The following is a 14,245-nucleotide window of genomic DNA, read 5'->3' as shown; positions in this document are numbered from 1 at the left end:
TCTGGAGAACAAGGTAACTATCAAAAACTCATTTGAGATCTCCTTTTAAAAATATTTTTGAATTTACAGAACCTGAAGCATTTGGTAGATGAACCTTGACAACGGAACTGAGCGAATTCAGCAGATGTGCAGCAATTTATGCATTCTTAATGGATCTATGTTTTACGAAGAAATGATGCATTGTCTTATGCTCATGACACTTAATACAAATGAGATGTCTAAATGTAAGTAAGTGCAAAATTACTGTTACAGATATTTGATAAGCTTCAGCTAGCATTTCCAGGAACTGACCAGGATAACAAACACAGAAGAAGATTCTGGCACAGAGACAGGATCGTACTCCAGAGACAGGATCGTACTCCATTGTTTGCACCTTCTGGATTCCTATTGAAATTTTCGGAGATCGCTTCAATTCAATTTCACAGCAAGTTTGTGGCTAATCCTTGAAATATGCGTTTTAGGTAGTCAAGTTTTTCAACGTATCTGGTAGACATGTCACGTTTTTCCAGCAACTGGAAGTATTCAACTTGAAAATATCGAGCAGAGCTGCTTCCGCCACTGGTCGAGTCGAATCTCGATCTTTGAAACTTTTTCAACGGTCCAAAATCTGAATCTGCTTAAAATATCTCCCTTCAGTAAGTTTTCGTTTCAACTTTGTCTCACAAAAGTTTGATCAGCTCAGACTGTTCCCAACTAGCTTCTAAAAGATCTTCCCTGTCTCTCAGTCTTCTGAGTATCCCCACGCACCAGGATATATTCTGACAATAGTCATTTTTGTTCTAGTTATACTGTAGTTTATAGCTCAATTCAGAACGATTTGATCTTTGATCAGCTATTTCGTAAACAACAAAAAATTCTCTTCGAAACCATTTCTGATGACTCAAAAAAAAAGAAAAAAAGAATTTCTCTGCGACTCTCACCCTTTCGCAGTCCTTCGTTGGGCGGGGCGTGCATAACAGTGAAGCATGTGATTGTAGATAGCCAATAGGCAGTTTGTCATTCGGTCCTGTATTTTCGTTAGTCATCGCCTGTTTTTCTCTGCTCAAAATTGTTCTTTTTCTCTATTTCACTATCTACTTCCAACCGAGTGTAATATTAGTGTGAAACCACTCCAAAAACTGTAATTTTTTCGAACTACAACTTTTTTGAAATCCAAAACTAGAATTGTAGATCATGATCTTAGCAGATTGTTACCATTTTCGTCATAACTTCTCAAAATTAGCTTGACTCGGTCTGTCTACTATGCTCCGATGGAATTTTAGGTCAGGTTTTGTTGAGCCGTATGAATTGTCAGCTGGTGGCTTAGTGGTTCCTATCGAGTCATTTCTAGTGTCTAGAAATCAATCCAGCAAACATTTCCTATTTCCACTAACGTTTTAGCGCCTATGAAGCATTCCATAGCGATCTTAAAAAACCAGAGGTGACGAGTACATAGTTTGATGTTTTTGGTATTTTTGGTAGTGAAGAGCCTATCAAGTTTGATAGCTAAAACTGAGATCCTTTTTTTTAAACCCCCAAGGACCAGCACATTCTAAAAAATAGAATTTTTGCTCTAGGTATACCGTAGTCTCAAGCTCTGTTTAGAACGGGTTGGTTTTTTGGTCAGCAATTTCGTAAACAACAAAAATTCTCTTCGAGACCATTTCTGATGAATCAACAAAATGGATTTCTCGGCGTCTTCCACCGTCACACTCCCTATTGTTGGGCGGGGCGTGCATAACCGTGAGGTATGTTATTGTGGATAGCTGATAGTCAGTCAGTTATTCGATCTTGTATTTTTGCTCGTCGTCATCCGTTTTTTCTCTGCTCAGAATTTTTTCCCATTTCCACCATCCACGTTTTACCGTACGTAACATTAGTATGAGGTCACTCCAAAAACTTAGTCGTAACTTTTTTAAAACTATACTTTTTCGAAAACCTAAAATCGCAACCCTAATCAGCATTTGGAATGATGCCTAGAAAATGATTTAGGTAATCACATTTAGAAAACTGAAAAACTGTCTGCCACGTGCTGTCGAGATGGCGTTTTAGATCGATTTTTGTTGAGCCGGCTAAATTGCCCTATGGAAGATCGGAAGCTTGGTATTGAGGGCTTCTAGTGATTTGATTAATCTATCAGACATTCTGATGCTCACTAACATTCCCGACATCAAATGCGACCAAGGCTATTTCAGCAATCATAAAAGTCATGGTATACTGTAGTTTGAAGCTTTATTCGGAACGATTTGTTTTTTAGTCAGCTATTTCGTAAACAACAAAAAATTATTTTCGAGACCATTACTGATGACTCAACAATTAATGGATTTCTGGTGTCTCTCACCCTTGCACTCTCTTTCGTTGGGAGGGACGTGCCTAACAGCTAGGCATAGAATTGTAGATAGCCGATAGGCAGTTAGTCATTCGGTCCTGTATTTCCGCTCGTCGTCGCCTGTTTTTTTCTGCTCAAAATTTTTCCTTTTCTTATTTCCGTCTTCCCCTTCCTACCGTTCAATCCACCACAAAAACTAGGACTTTTGAACTACAATTTTTTTTGAATCTCGAAATTCAGCATTTTTGCGCTAGGTATAGCGTAGTTTGTAGTCTGCATCAGAACGATTTGATTTTTGACCAGCTATTTCGTGAACTACAGAAAATTTTGCTTCCAGACCATATCTGATAACTCAAAACATTCTCGATAGATTTCTCTGCCGCCTCTCACTCCTGCGCAATCTATCGTTGGGCGGGGCTTGTAGCAGTGAGGCATGACGTTGTCGATAGCTGATAGCCAGTTAGTCATTCGGCCCTTTATCGTCGCTCGTTGTCGCCCGTTTTTCTCATGCTCCTAATTTTTTTCCTATTCCCACCACACCTATCCCAACAGTTCGTAAAACTTGTATGAAGCCACTCCTACTTGCAGAAACCGATCCTTCGCATCTAATAAGTCATGTGTGACGACAACGTTGTCGCTGTTGTTGTAGACAATGGATCCGGAATGTGCAAAGCCGGATTTGCCGGAGACGATGCTCCAAGCGCCGTGTTCCCATCCATCGTTGGAAGACCACGTCATCAAGGAGTCATGGTCGGTATGGGACAGAAGGACTCGTACGTCGGAGACGAGGCCCAATCCAAGAGAGGAACTATTTTTAAACGAAGACTTTATTTTCATTAATTCTTTTTCAGGTATCCTAACTCTCAAGTACCCAATCGAGCACGGAATCGTCACCAACTGGAATGATATGGAGAAGATCTGGCATCACACCTTCTACAACGAGCTTCGTGTTGCCCCAGAAGAGCATCCAGTCCTCCTCACCGAAGCACCACTCAACCCAAAGGCTAATCGTGAAAAGATGACCGAAATCATGTTCCAAACGTTCAACACCCCAGCCATGTACGTCGCAATTCAAGCTGTCCTGTCACTCTACTCTTCCGGACGTACCACCGGTATCGTTCTCGATTCTGGAGATGGTATCACCCACACTGTCCCAATATACGAGGGATACGCTCTCCCACACGCCATCCACCGTCTCGATTTGGCCGGACGTGATCTCACTGATTACCTCATGAAGATCCTCACTGAACGAGGTTACTCTTTCACCACCACCGCCGAGCGTGAGATCGTCCGTGACATCAAGGAAAAGCTTTGCTACGTCGCCCTCGACTTCGAGCAGGAGATGATCACCGCTGCTTCTTCCTCCTCTCTTGAGAAGTCTTACGAGCTTCCTGACGGACAAGTCATCACCGTCGGAAATGAGCGCTTCCGCTGCCCAGAGGCTCTTTTCCAGGTAAGCTTTTTCAATATTCTAAAAATCAGACAGGTGATATTTTTATAGCCATCCTTCTTGGGTATGGAGTCTGCCGGAATCCACCAGACTGCTTATAACTCGATCATGAAGTGCGACATCGATATTCGTAAGGACTTGTTCGCCAACACCGTTCTCTCCGGAGGAACCACGATGTACCCAGGAATTGCTGATCGCATGCAGAAGGAAATCGCCGCTCTTGGCCCATCGTAAGTTCTCATTAGTTGCCTCTTGAACATTACTGAACGGATTTTTTTTCAGAGCCATAAAGATCAAGATCATCGCCCCACCGGAGCGCAAGTATTCCGTTTGGATGGGCGGATCTATTCTCGCTTCACTCGACAGCTTCCAAGAGATGTGGATCTGTAAGGAAGAATACGATGAGGCTGGACCCTCTATTGTCCATCGCAAGTGCTTCTAAGCTTCCGATGCCTTTTGTATTCCGATGTATCCTTATTTTTTTCATCATATTCTTCTCATTTTTATTTTATTAATTTTCTCACTTTTGCAATAAAGATAAATAACGCTCACAAACATTCAATATTTCAGAAAACATTGAAAAAAATCTCAAAGGAAAAAATTTTTTTAGTTTTCCTCCCCTATTCTTTCAAAAAGCCCCCCCCCCCCCTTTCCCTCCAAAAATGTTCATGCATTTTTTCTCATTTTTATTTTATTAATGTTCTCAATTTTGTAATAAAGATAAATCTCACAAACATTCGATATTTCAGGAAAGAATGAAAAAAATCTCAGAGACATTCTTACCTTTCTTCGCTGATACCTTTGACTCCAGATGATGTTTTTGCCTTCCTCACAGCTCGATGTCATTCTACGTCTTCCTTTTATGTATCTTCCATCTTTACTTACCAAAATACCTGTCTTTTGTCCTGTTATCCAGAATACTCAGCGTCTCTTGATCAGTCTTTATTTACACTAAAATTTTCTTTTTTTCAAGATTCGGTATTTAGTTAGTCTGGGTCAGAAATTTCTTAATTTGCCCGTTTCTTTTCCTACCTCAGGTGAAAAACTAACATTTCCCCTGATAAACTATAGCTGTTACCGATTAGCGTCCAATCTAGAGGGCCTATCAGTTGCCTATGGATCTCTTTTCAATTCTTAAGTCTTTTCCCCATTTTTCGTCGTTATATTCAGAAATCAACATCCCGCTAATACCTTTCTTCCGCTAATACTTTTGCTAATATCACTCTTCGTTAATATCTTTTTACCAATCAAATTCAAATACGCGCCAAAAAATTCCGCAAACACCTGGAACACTTGTTGTGTACACTGCCGCCAAGTTCGAATTAGATGATGTTTCTGCCTTCCTCGATGTCTTTCTACGTTTCCCGTTAATGTTTCTTTCAATTTTTCTTACCAAAATACTTCCCATGATTTTGTTCTAGCATCCAACATGCTCAGCATTTCTTGATCAGTATTTATTTTCATAAAAATCGCTTTTTTAAGATTCGGACGAAAATTCATGCCTTACAGATCGAGATTATGCTATTGTGTAAGGTGCGTGTTTCTCTCTTTGTCCCAATAGACGGATGAGAAGGGCCATATGCGCAGACGAGCTCGACCGCCAGACACATGACCCTTCACTGTGCGCATCGATTGGCAACCAGCTATGATGGTCTCAATTGGCCAAAACGGACCCGCTCGGCTGTTTCGGATGATGACTTTTCTTTCAAATGAAAACTCCATAACGCTACCAACGTAAGTGCTCAAATGCCTATTCTGATTTCTCTATCTTTATGTACCACTTTCAGATAAGAATATCGATTTCTCACCTTATCAGAAGCAAAAACTGAAGATATTCCGGATTTGGTGCGAATCGTACAGTATTAGAATCAGCAGTTTCATGTGACCGCTCTCTCAAACAGAATCAGATGACAGAAAGTTCTCGAATTCAAGCTGAACAAATAAAAGGTAATTATCAAGAACGATCACTCGAGACCTAAATTTCTAATTTTCTGCAATTACAGAAACTCCAGCATTTGATTGGTGAACCTCGAAAATGGAACTGAGCAAAATCATCAGATAAACAGCAATTCTGGGGACACTGGATTTTAGCCTTCTGATTGCGCAATTCTTGTGGTCGTTGTGATTTCGAGATTTCGATTATGGTTTCGTGGAATTTGTGAGTTCTTTATTGGGTCTATATTGTCGAAAAAAGCATCCGCCTCATGTCCATGAAGCTTCAGTTAAACTTTTCAGACGAAATGTTTGAATCTTCCTGGCATTTTGGCACACAATCGACAACGAACTGCTGAGAGAGTGATTGTTGAATTCATTCTACTTGGTCAATGATAATAGGATTCAACAAGTCAAACTACGAAAAAATCTCTAAACATCATTGATTTTTGTGGAACTTGCTACTCGCCCACTTAATCTGTTCAAGAATGGTCATTCTCCTCATTTTGCCGTCCGAGGATTACTCGTCAGAAGCGAATTATTGGTGCAGCCTTGAAAAAAAACTCTATCGCAGGCGTTCAGTCGATTCAGTCAGTTTTTCGATGTGAAAAACCTAATACAAGTGATCAGTTAGATAAATCTGAAATGTGTTTTCGAATTTATCCAATGTCATGCGATTCTCTGAAGATCGTACTGTTTTCCGTTGCTCGCACCTTCTGGTTTTTTTGCTGAGTTTCGAACAAATGAAGTTTACATCGAGCGGCAATTGTTCCTGTTTAATTTCACAGCAACTTTATGGCTACTCCTGGCTTCGTGCTTCTCAGGTAGTTCAATTGTTTTGAACATATCTGGCAAACATAAAATATTTTTACAGAAACTGGAAGAATTCAACTTGAAATATCGACCGGATCTACTTCCACCATTCCTTTATTCCTCCGCCACTGTCTCGAATCCGGGATAAATAATGACAGATCAAAGAATATAACTTGAACTAGTTCATGGTGTACTTCTCCACACTACCCACAACCGCATTCGTCTGAAACATAGGGCAGGTCAACCAGAATTTGCACAACTAGGATAGTTTCTAAATCTGCAGAAACTTATCGATCTTTAGTGAGTTTTTGTTTCAAATTTCTGTCAGGAAAGTGATTGAATCCAACATTTTGTGGTTTCAGCTTCTAAAAAATTTCAATCTGTAATTTGAAATAAAACAAATATGCTCCAGCGCACTATGAGTTCCATTTTGTAACAGTTCTATTTTACCCGGTTCTATGTTGTGGCGGTTCTATTCCGCTCAGTTCTATTTCGTGGCAGTTCTATTATGTAGCGGTTCAATTTCGCCGAGTTCCATCCCGTCGTACCCCCCCCCCCCTAAAAACAATAAAACTAAGCACCTCAAAAAACTTACTGAACGAAAGCTTGAATGCGAGTACATAAACTTATTCAATCAAAAGCCCCAGAAATCATGGTTGATAGCTGAAACTGGGATCTCTTTTCGATACGCCTACGCACCAGGATATATCCCGAATGTTTGCATTTTTCTCTAGGTTTACTGTAACTTGTAGCTTGTTTCAGAACGGTTCGATTTTTGATCAGCAAGTTCTCAAACAGCCAAAATTTTTCTCAAGTCTATTTCTGGTGACTCAAAAAGTTAAAAAAGGATTTCTCTGGCGATTCTCACCCTTACGATCTCTTCTATTGGGCGCGGCGTGCATAACAGTAAGGCATGGTATTGTCGATAGCTGATAGACAGTTAGTCATTTGGTCCTGTATTTTCGTTAGTCGTCACCTGTTTTTCTCTGCTCAAAATGTATCTTTTTTCTTCATTTTACCATCAACTTCTTACCTTATGTAACATTAATGTAAAGCCACTCCAAAAGCTAGTTGTAACTTTTTTGAACTACAACATTTTGGAAATCCAAACCTACAATTGTAGATCATGATCTTAGCGGAATGTTACTATTTTCGTCATAACTTCTCAAAGTTAGCTTGTCTCGGTCTGTCTTGATGAAAATTTAAGTCAAGTTTTGTTGAGCCGTATTTCCGTCAGTTTGAGGATAGATGGCTCCTATCAAATAATTTCAAGTGTCATGAAATCAGTCCAGAAAACATTTTCTATGTCCGCTAACATTAAAGGAAGCGAGACAGCAAAAATTTCGGGGGCAGTTCGGGGGCCGAAATCGCGCCGCGCTTATGTAGACCATCGGTCGTCAGGCGCCTTCGCGCCCCCGTAGCTCAGCCGGTAGAGGCGCTGTACCCCTGAGCTGCCTGTCATGAGTTCAACCCCTCATGGGGGTTTTCTATGCAAAATATCAGGAAAACTTTTTTTTTTGGTGTCTGGCCTCCTTTAAAGTATCCAACAGTGCTTCAGCGATCTGTAAAAAAAACCCAGAGATAGCGAGTACATGGGTCTGTATTTCTGGTAGTCAAGAGCCCCATACATTTTGGTTAATAGCTTAAACTGGGATCCCTTTTTGATACGCCCACGCACCGGGATATCTCCCAAAAATTTGCAGTTTTTCTGCTCTAGATATACTGTAGTTCGCAGTTTGCATCAGAAAGGTTCGATTTTTGATCAGCTATTTCGTAAACAACAAAAAATTCTTTTGGAGACCATTTCTGATGACTCAAAAAGAAAAAAAAAGTTTTCTCTGGCGTCTCTCAGCCTTTCACACTGTATCGTGGGGCGGGGCATCCATAACAGTGAGGGATGTGATTGTGGATAGCTGAAAGACAGTTAGTCATTCTACAACTATTTGGAAATCTAAAACTATTATAGAATTGTAGATCATGATCTTAGCGGACTGTTACCATTTTTGTCATAACTTCCCGACATAAGCTTTTCTCGGTGCGCTGGCTATGCTTTGATGGAGTTTTAGGTCAGTTTTTGTTGAGCCGTATCTTCGCAAGCTCGAGAATAGCTGGGTCCTATCGGAGAATTTCTAGTCTCTTGAAATCAATCCAGCAAACGTTTCCTGTGTTTTCGGTAGTTTTGGTAGTCAAGACCCCAGGCATCATGGTTTATTGCTAAAACTAACTGAGATCAGTTTTTTTGCTCTTGGTATACTGTAATTCGTGGATTGTATCAGAACGATTTGATTTTTGATCAGCTATTTCGTAAACAAAAAATTCTCCTCGAGACCGTTTCTAATGACTCAAAAAAAAAGATTTATCTGCGTGTCTCACCCTTGCGTTCTATTTCGTTGGGCGGGGCGTGCATAACAGTGAGGCATTGGATTGTAGATAGCCGATAGACAGTTAGTCATTCGGTCCTGTATTTTCGTTAGTCATCGCCTGTTTTTCTCTGCTCAAAATTGTTCTTTTTCTCTATTTCACTATCTACTTCCAACCGTATGTAACATTAGTGTAAAACCACTCCAAAAAACTGTAATTTTTTTGAACTACAACTTTTTGGCAATACAAAACTATTATAGAATTGTAGATCATGATCTTAGCGGACTGTTACCATTTTTGTCATAACTTCCCAAAATTAGCTTGTCTTGTTCCGTCGCCTATGCTTTGATGGAATTTTAGGTCAGGTTTTGTTGAACGACATGAATTGTCAGCTGGGGACTTGGTGGCTCTTATTAAGTGATTTCTAGTATCTTGAAACCAATCCAGCAATAATTGTCTACGCCCATTGATATTTTAGCGCCTTTATGAAATATCCAGTAGTGCTTTAGCGATCCTGAAAACCACAGAGGCCGCGAGTACATGGTTTGATAGTTTTGGTAGTTTTGGTATCAAGAGCTTCAGATATCATGGTTAATAGCTGAAACGGAAATCCCTTTTAGATACGCCCACGCACCTGGATATATCCCAAAAAATTGCAGTTTTTTTTTGCTTTAGGTATACTGTAACTCGTAGTTTGATTTAGAACGGTTCGATTTCTGATCAGCTATTTTGTGAACAAAAGAAAATTTGGCTTCGAGACCGTTTCTGATGACTTGAAACAATTCCAATGGATTTCTCTGCGTCTCTCACACTTGCACTTTCTATCGTTGGGCGGGCCGTGCGTAACAGTGAGGCATGAGATTGTCAATAGCTGATAGGCAGCTAGTCATTCAGTTCTGTATGGTCGCTCGCCGTCGCCCGTTTTTCTCAGCTCAAAATTTTTCATTTTTCTATTTCACCAACCCCCAATATTTACAGTGCGTATCGTTAGTATAAAGCCAGCCCAGAAACTATTCGTAACTTTTTTGAACTACAAGTCTTCGAAAATCTAGAAACAGAATCTTAATCAGCATCAGAAATGACCCCTAGAAAATTATTTGGGTAATATCATTTATAAAAGACATTTCCAATGTCCACTGACTTTTTAACGCCCTTTCGAAGTGTCTAACAGTGCTTTAGAGATCTTAAAAACCCAGAGGTCGTGAGTTCATTGGTATTTTTGGTCGTTTTGGTAGTCAAGAGCCCCAGAAATCATGGTTGATAGCTGAAACTGGGATCTCTTTTCGATACGCCTACGCACCAGGAGATATCCCGAAAGTTTGCATTTTTCCTATAGGTATACTGTAGTTTGAAGCTTTATTCAGAACGATCTGATTTTTGATCAGCTATTTCGTAAACAACAAAAAACTCTTCAAGACCATTTCCGATGACTCAATAAATTTCGATGGATTTCTCGCGTCTCTCACTCTTGCAATCTCTATCGTTGGGCGGAGCTTGCGTAACAGTAAGGCATGGTATTGTCGATAGCTGATAGACAATTAGTCATTCGGTCCTGTATTTTCGATAGTCGTCGCCTGTTTTTCTCTGCTCAAAATTTTTCTTGTTTTTTCATTTCACCATCCACTTCCTACGATCATGATCTTACCAGACTGTTACTATTTTCGTCATAACTTCCCAAAGTTAGCTTGTCTCGGTCCGTTTTGATGAAATTTTAGGTCAGGTTTTGTTGAGCCGTATTTCCGTCAGTTTAAGGCCAGATGGCTCCTATCAAATAGTTTCAAGTGTCATGAAATCAGTTCAGAAAACATTCTCTATGACTAACATTAAAGTATCCAACAGTGCTTCAGCGATCTATTAAAAAACCCAGAGATAGCGAGTACATGGGTCTGTATTTCTGGTAGTCAAGAGCCCCATACATCTTGGTTAATAGCTTAAACTGGGATCCCTTTTTGATACGCCCACGCACCAGGACATATCCCAAAAATTTGCAGTTTTTTTGCTCTAGGTATACTGTAGTTTGTTGTTTGATTCAGAACGATTTGATTTTTGATCAGTTATTTAGTAAACAACAAAAAATCTCTTCGAGACCATTTCTGATGACTCAATAAATTCGATGGATTTTTCTGGCGTTTCTCACTCTCCCGCTCCTCAAAATGGGCGGGGCAAGCATAACAGTGAGGCATGTGATTGTGGATAGCTGAAAGACAGTTAGTCATTCGGCCCTGTATTTCCGCTTGCTGTCACATGTTTTTCTCTGCTCTTATATCTCATTTCCTGATTTCCATCACCCTGTTCCTAATATTTCTTTCAAAAGTTGGATTTCAGGAAAACCACGACATCAACAACAGCCAAAATGATTGCGGCAATTGTCATCGACAATGGCTCAGGAGCCATTAAAGTGGGTTTTGAACTTTAGAATATTCCTATATCTATGTACCGTAAAACCTGTATCAGAAGGACCGACCTTAATACAGTGGCTTGGAAAATTAGAACGGAGTCTTTAACTGAAAACCCCCTGCAATAGAAGGGCTTTCCGGAAATAACTTGGAAAAAAAATGAAAGCCATGTTTTCTAATACATGTTTTACGGTACTCAACTATTCAGCAATTTTGAGAAATCAAACCAATGAACTTTCAGGCCGGATTCGGAGGAGACGATGCACCTAGAGGGGTGTTCCCCTCGGTTGTCGGATCACCCAAGTATAGAAGTGTCATGGTTGGGATGAGGACCCAAGACTTCTTCGTCGGCGATGAGGCCCAATCCAAGAGAGGTAATTGTCTAGAATCGAATTTGTTGTTTTCATTCGTTTTCTTTCAGGTATCCTCAGCCTCAAGTACCCAATTGAGCACGGAATCGTCACCAACTGGGATGATATGGAGAAGATTTGGCATCACACCTTCTACAACGAGCTTCGTGTTGCCCCAGAAGAGCACGCAGTCCTCCTCACCGAAGCACCACTCAATCCGAAGGCCAACCGTGAAAAGATGACCCAGATCATGTTTGAAACCTTCAATACTCCAGCCGTGTATGTTGCCATTCAAGCTGTACTCTCTCTCTACTCTTCCGGACGTACCACCGGTATCGTTCTTGACTCTGGAGATGGTGTCAGTCACATTGTTCCAATCTACGAAGGATACGCTCTTCCACACGCTATCCTCCGTCTCGATTTGGCCGGACGGGATCTCACTGATTACCTCATGAAGATCCTCACCGAACGTGGTTACTCTTTCACCACCACCGCCGAGCGTGAGATCGTCCGTGACATCAAGGAGAAGCTCTGCTACGTCGCCCTCGACTTCGAGCAGGAGATGGCTACCGCTGCGTCCTCCTCCTCTCTCGAAACGTCTTATGAGCTTCCTGACGGTCAAGTCATACACGTCGGAAATGAGCGCTTCCGCTGCCCAGAGGCTCTCTTCCAGGTAAGCTTATTCAATATTCTAAACATCAGACAATAGGTTTTTTTACAGCCATCCTTCTTGGGTATGGAGTCCGCCGGAATCCACCAGACTGCTTACAATTCGATCATGAAGTGCGACATCGATATCCGCAAGGACTTATTCGCCAACACCGTTCTCTCCGGGGGAACCACCATGTACCCAGGGATTGCTGATCGCATGCAGAAGGAAATCGCCGCTCTTGCCCCATCGTAAATTTTCAGTGGCACATAGTTTGGAGGGTACAACAATTCGGGGGTACAGGGGAGTACAATATAATTTAGTGGTACAAAATCGCCAATTCAAGGGTACAAACTAAGCATGTTTCAGGTATTTTGTATCCTCGCATTGAGGATTTTGAACCCCTAAATTTCTTTGTTCCACAATGAGCCCAAAACTTTTGTACCTCCGAATTATTTGTTGTTTTAATTAGCTACCGCTTGAACATTACTAAACAGATTTTGTTTTCAGAGCCATGAAGGTCAAGATCATCGCCCCACCGGAGCGCAAGTATTCAGTTTGGATTGGAGGATCTATTCTCGCTTCTCTTGACAGCTTTCAAGAGATGTGGATCTCCAAGGAAGAATACAATGATTCCGGACCTTCTATTGTTCATCGCAAGTGTTTCTAAAGTGCCAAAACGTTGGATGATTTTTGTCTCCTATTCTTGTCAACATTCCTCATACTTTTTCCCTCCCCTAATGCTTCCAAAAAACTTCATTTTTTAATACAATTTGTAAATTTTAAATTTATCGATTTTTTCAATTTTGTAATAAAGATGAAAAAATCTCGCAAACATTCGATATTTCAGAAAAGATAATAAATAAGATCTTATATACAAAACAGTCCTTTGCTGACACTTTCTTGCCAATCAAATTCAAATACCATGTCAGAACCTATATCTGAAATTGACTGATCGAAATCAGATTTTAATTTGAAATTCAAAAACAAGTTTATCATATCAGCATTTATTAGTATCGTAAGAATCAAGGAAGAGTACAAAAGAGCCAAACTTTTGGATCATAGAAAATGGGAATTCTTCTTGTGAAGATGTTTTCGGAACCTCTGAATTTCAAAACCAGCTCGTCGTCGCCTGGAGCGTGAGAGTCAAATTTGCAGATAAAATGCCTATAAGATGCATTACTTTATGATAATCCCACTTTAGAAATTAAAGGCTAAGAACCTCAAAGAACTAACTAAATGAATCCAAACAAATTGTTGGCATTCTCATCCTGATTTCCTACAGTCAAAAGTCCCAGGCCTCATGTTCTAGTGAGTTTTCGAATTTAACAAATCAGCAATTTCTCGGAAGACTGTATTTTCTCGGAAGACTCCATTGTTCTTCTGGGTTCTTAAAATTTACATCACGCGGAAATAGTTGTGATTCAATGTCACAGCAAGGATATGGCTACTCCTGGATTTCTGTTATTCAGTTTACTATCTGGTAGACATATCAAAATTTCACAGAAAATGAAAGAATTCAACTGGGAATTGACCGGACTTGCTTCCGCCGACTCGAATATGGAAAAAAAGTGATGACGGATCGGAGGATATACCTTTAACTGTTTCAAATCGTACTTCTCCACACTTCTCAAGACCGCTTCCGTCTGGAACATGGAACATTTCGTCTGGAACATGGTTCAATATGTTTTTGCACGTCTAGTATAGAAGTCATCTGAAATTTCTTCTTTGTGTTCCAGTCTTCTATCCCCACGTAGAAGGATATTTCCTGAGAATCGTCATTTTTGTTCTAGGTATACTGTAGTATGTAGCTCGATACAGAACAGTTTGATTTCTGCTCAGCTATTTCGTAAACAACAAAAAAAATTCCTCGAGACTATTTCTGATGACTCAGAAAAAGGATTTCTCTGCGTCTCTCACTCTTTCGCACTCCATCGTTCCGCGGGGCGTGCATAACCGTGAAGCGTGTGATTGTTGATAGCTGAA

The 14,245-nt window shown here is 40.4% G+C and overlaps 2 protein-coding genes across 2 annotated transcripts; both read left to right on the top strand.

Moving 5' to 3' along the window:
- Positions 1 to 2,960: 2,960 nt before the first annotated feature.
- Positions 2,961 to 4,200, top strand: CBG02169 (the record flags this gene model as incomplete). Its single annotated transcript, XM_045239096.1, has 4 exons — positions 2,961 to 3,081; positions 3,160 to 3,761; positions 3,810 to 3,988; positions 4,041 to 4,200. The coding sequence occupies 4 exons, from the start codon at positions 2,961 to 2,963 to the stop codon at positions 4,198 to 4,200; spliced, it is 1,062 nt and encodes a 353-aa protein (XP_045092044.1).
- Positions 4,201 to 11,217: 7,017 nt separating this feature from the next.
- On the top strand, positions 11,218 to 12,929 carry CBG02167 (the record flags this gene model as incomplete). The annotated part of the gene is made up of 5 exons (XM_002643860.1): positions 11,218 to 11,262; positions 11,502 to 11,634; positions 11,682 to 12,283; positions 12,332 to 12,510; positions 12,770 to 12,929. 5 exons carry the CDS (start codon positions 11,218 to 11,220, stop codon positions 12,927 to 12,929), a joined length of 1,119 nt encoding a protein of 372 aa, XP_002643906.1.
- Between the last annotated feature and the right edge of the window lie 1,316 nt (positions 12,930 to 14,245).

This window comes from Caenorhabditis briggsae (assembly GCF_000004555.2).
Source record: "Caenorhabditis briggsae complete genome, chrX, whole genome shotgun sequence".
NCBI lineage: Eukaryota > Metazoa > Nematoda > Chromadorea > Rhabditida > Rhabditidae > Caenorhabditis > Caenorhabditis briggsae.
The sequence above is the reverse complement of the archived record's forward strand: the minus strand, read 5'-3'. Positions and strand labels throughout refer to the sequence as shown.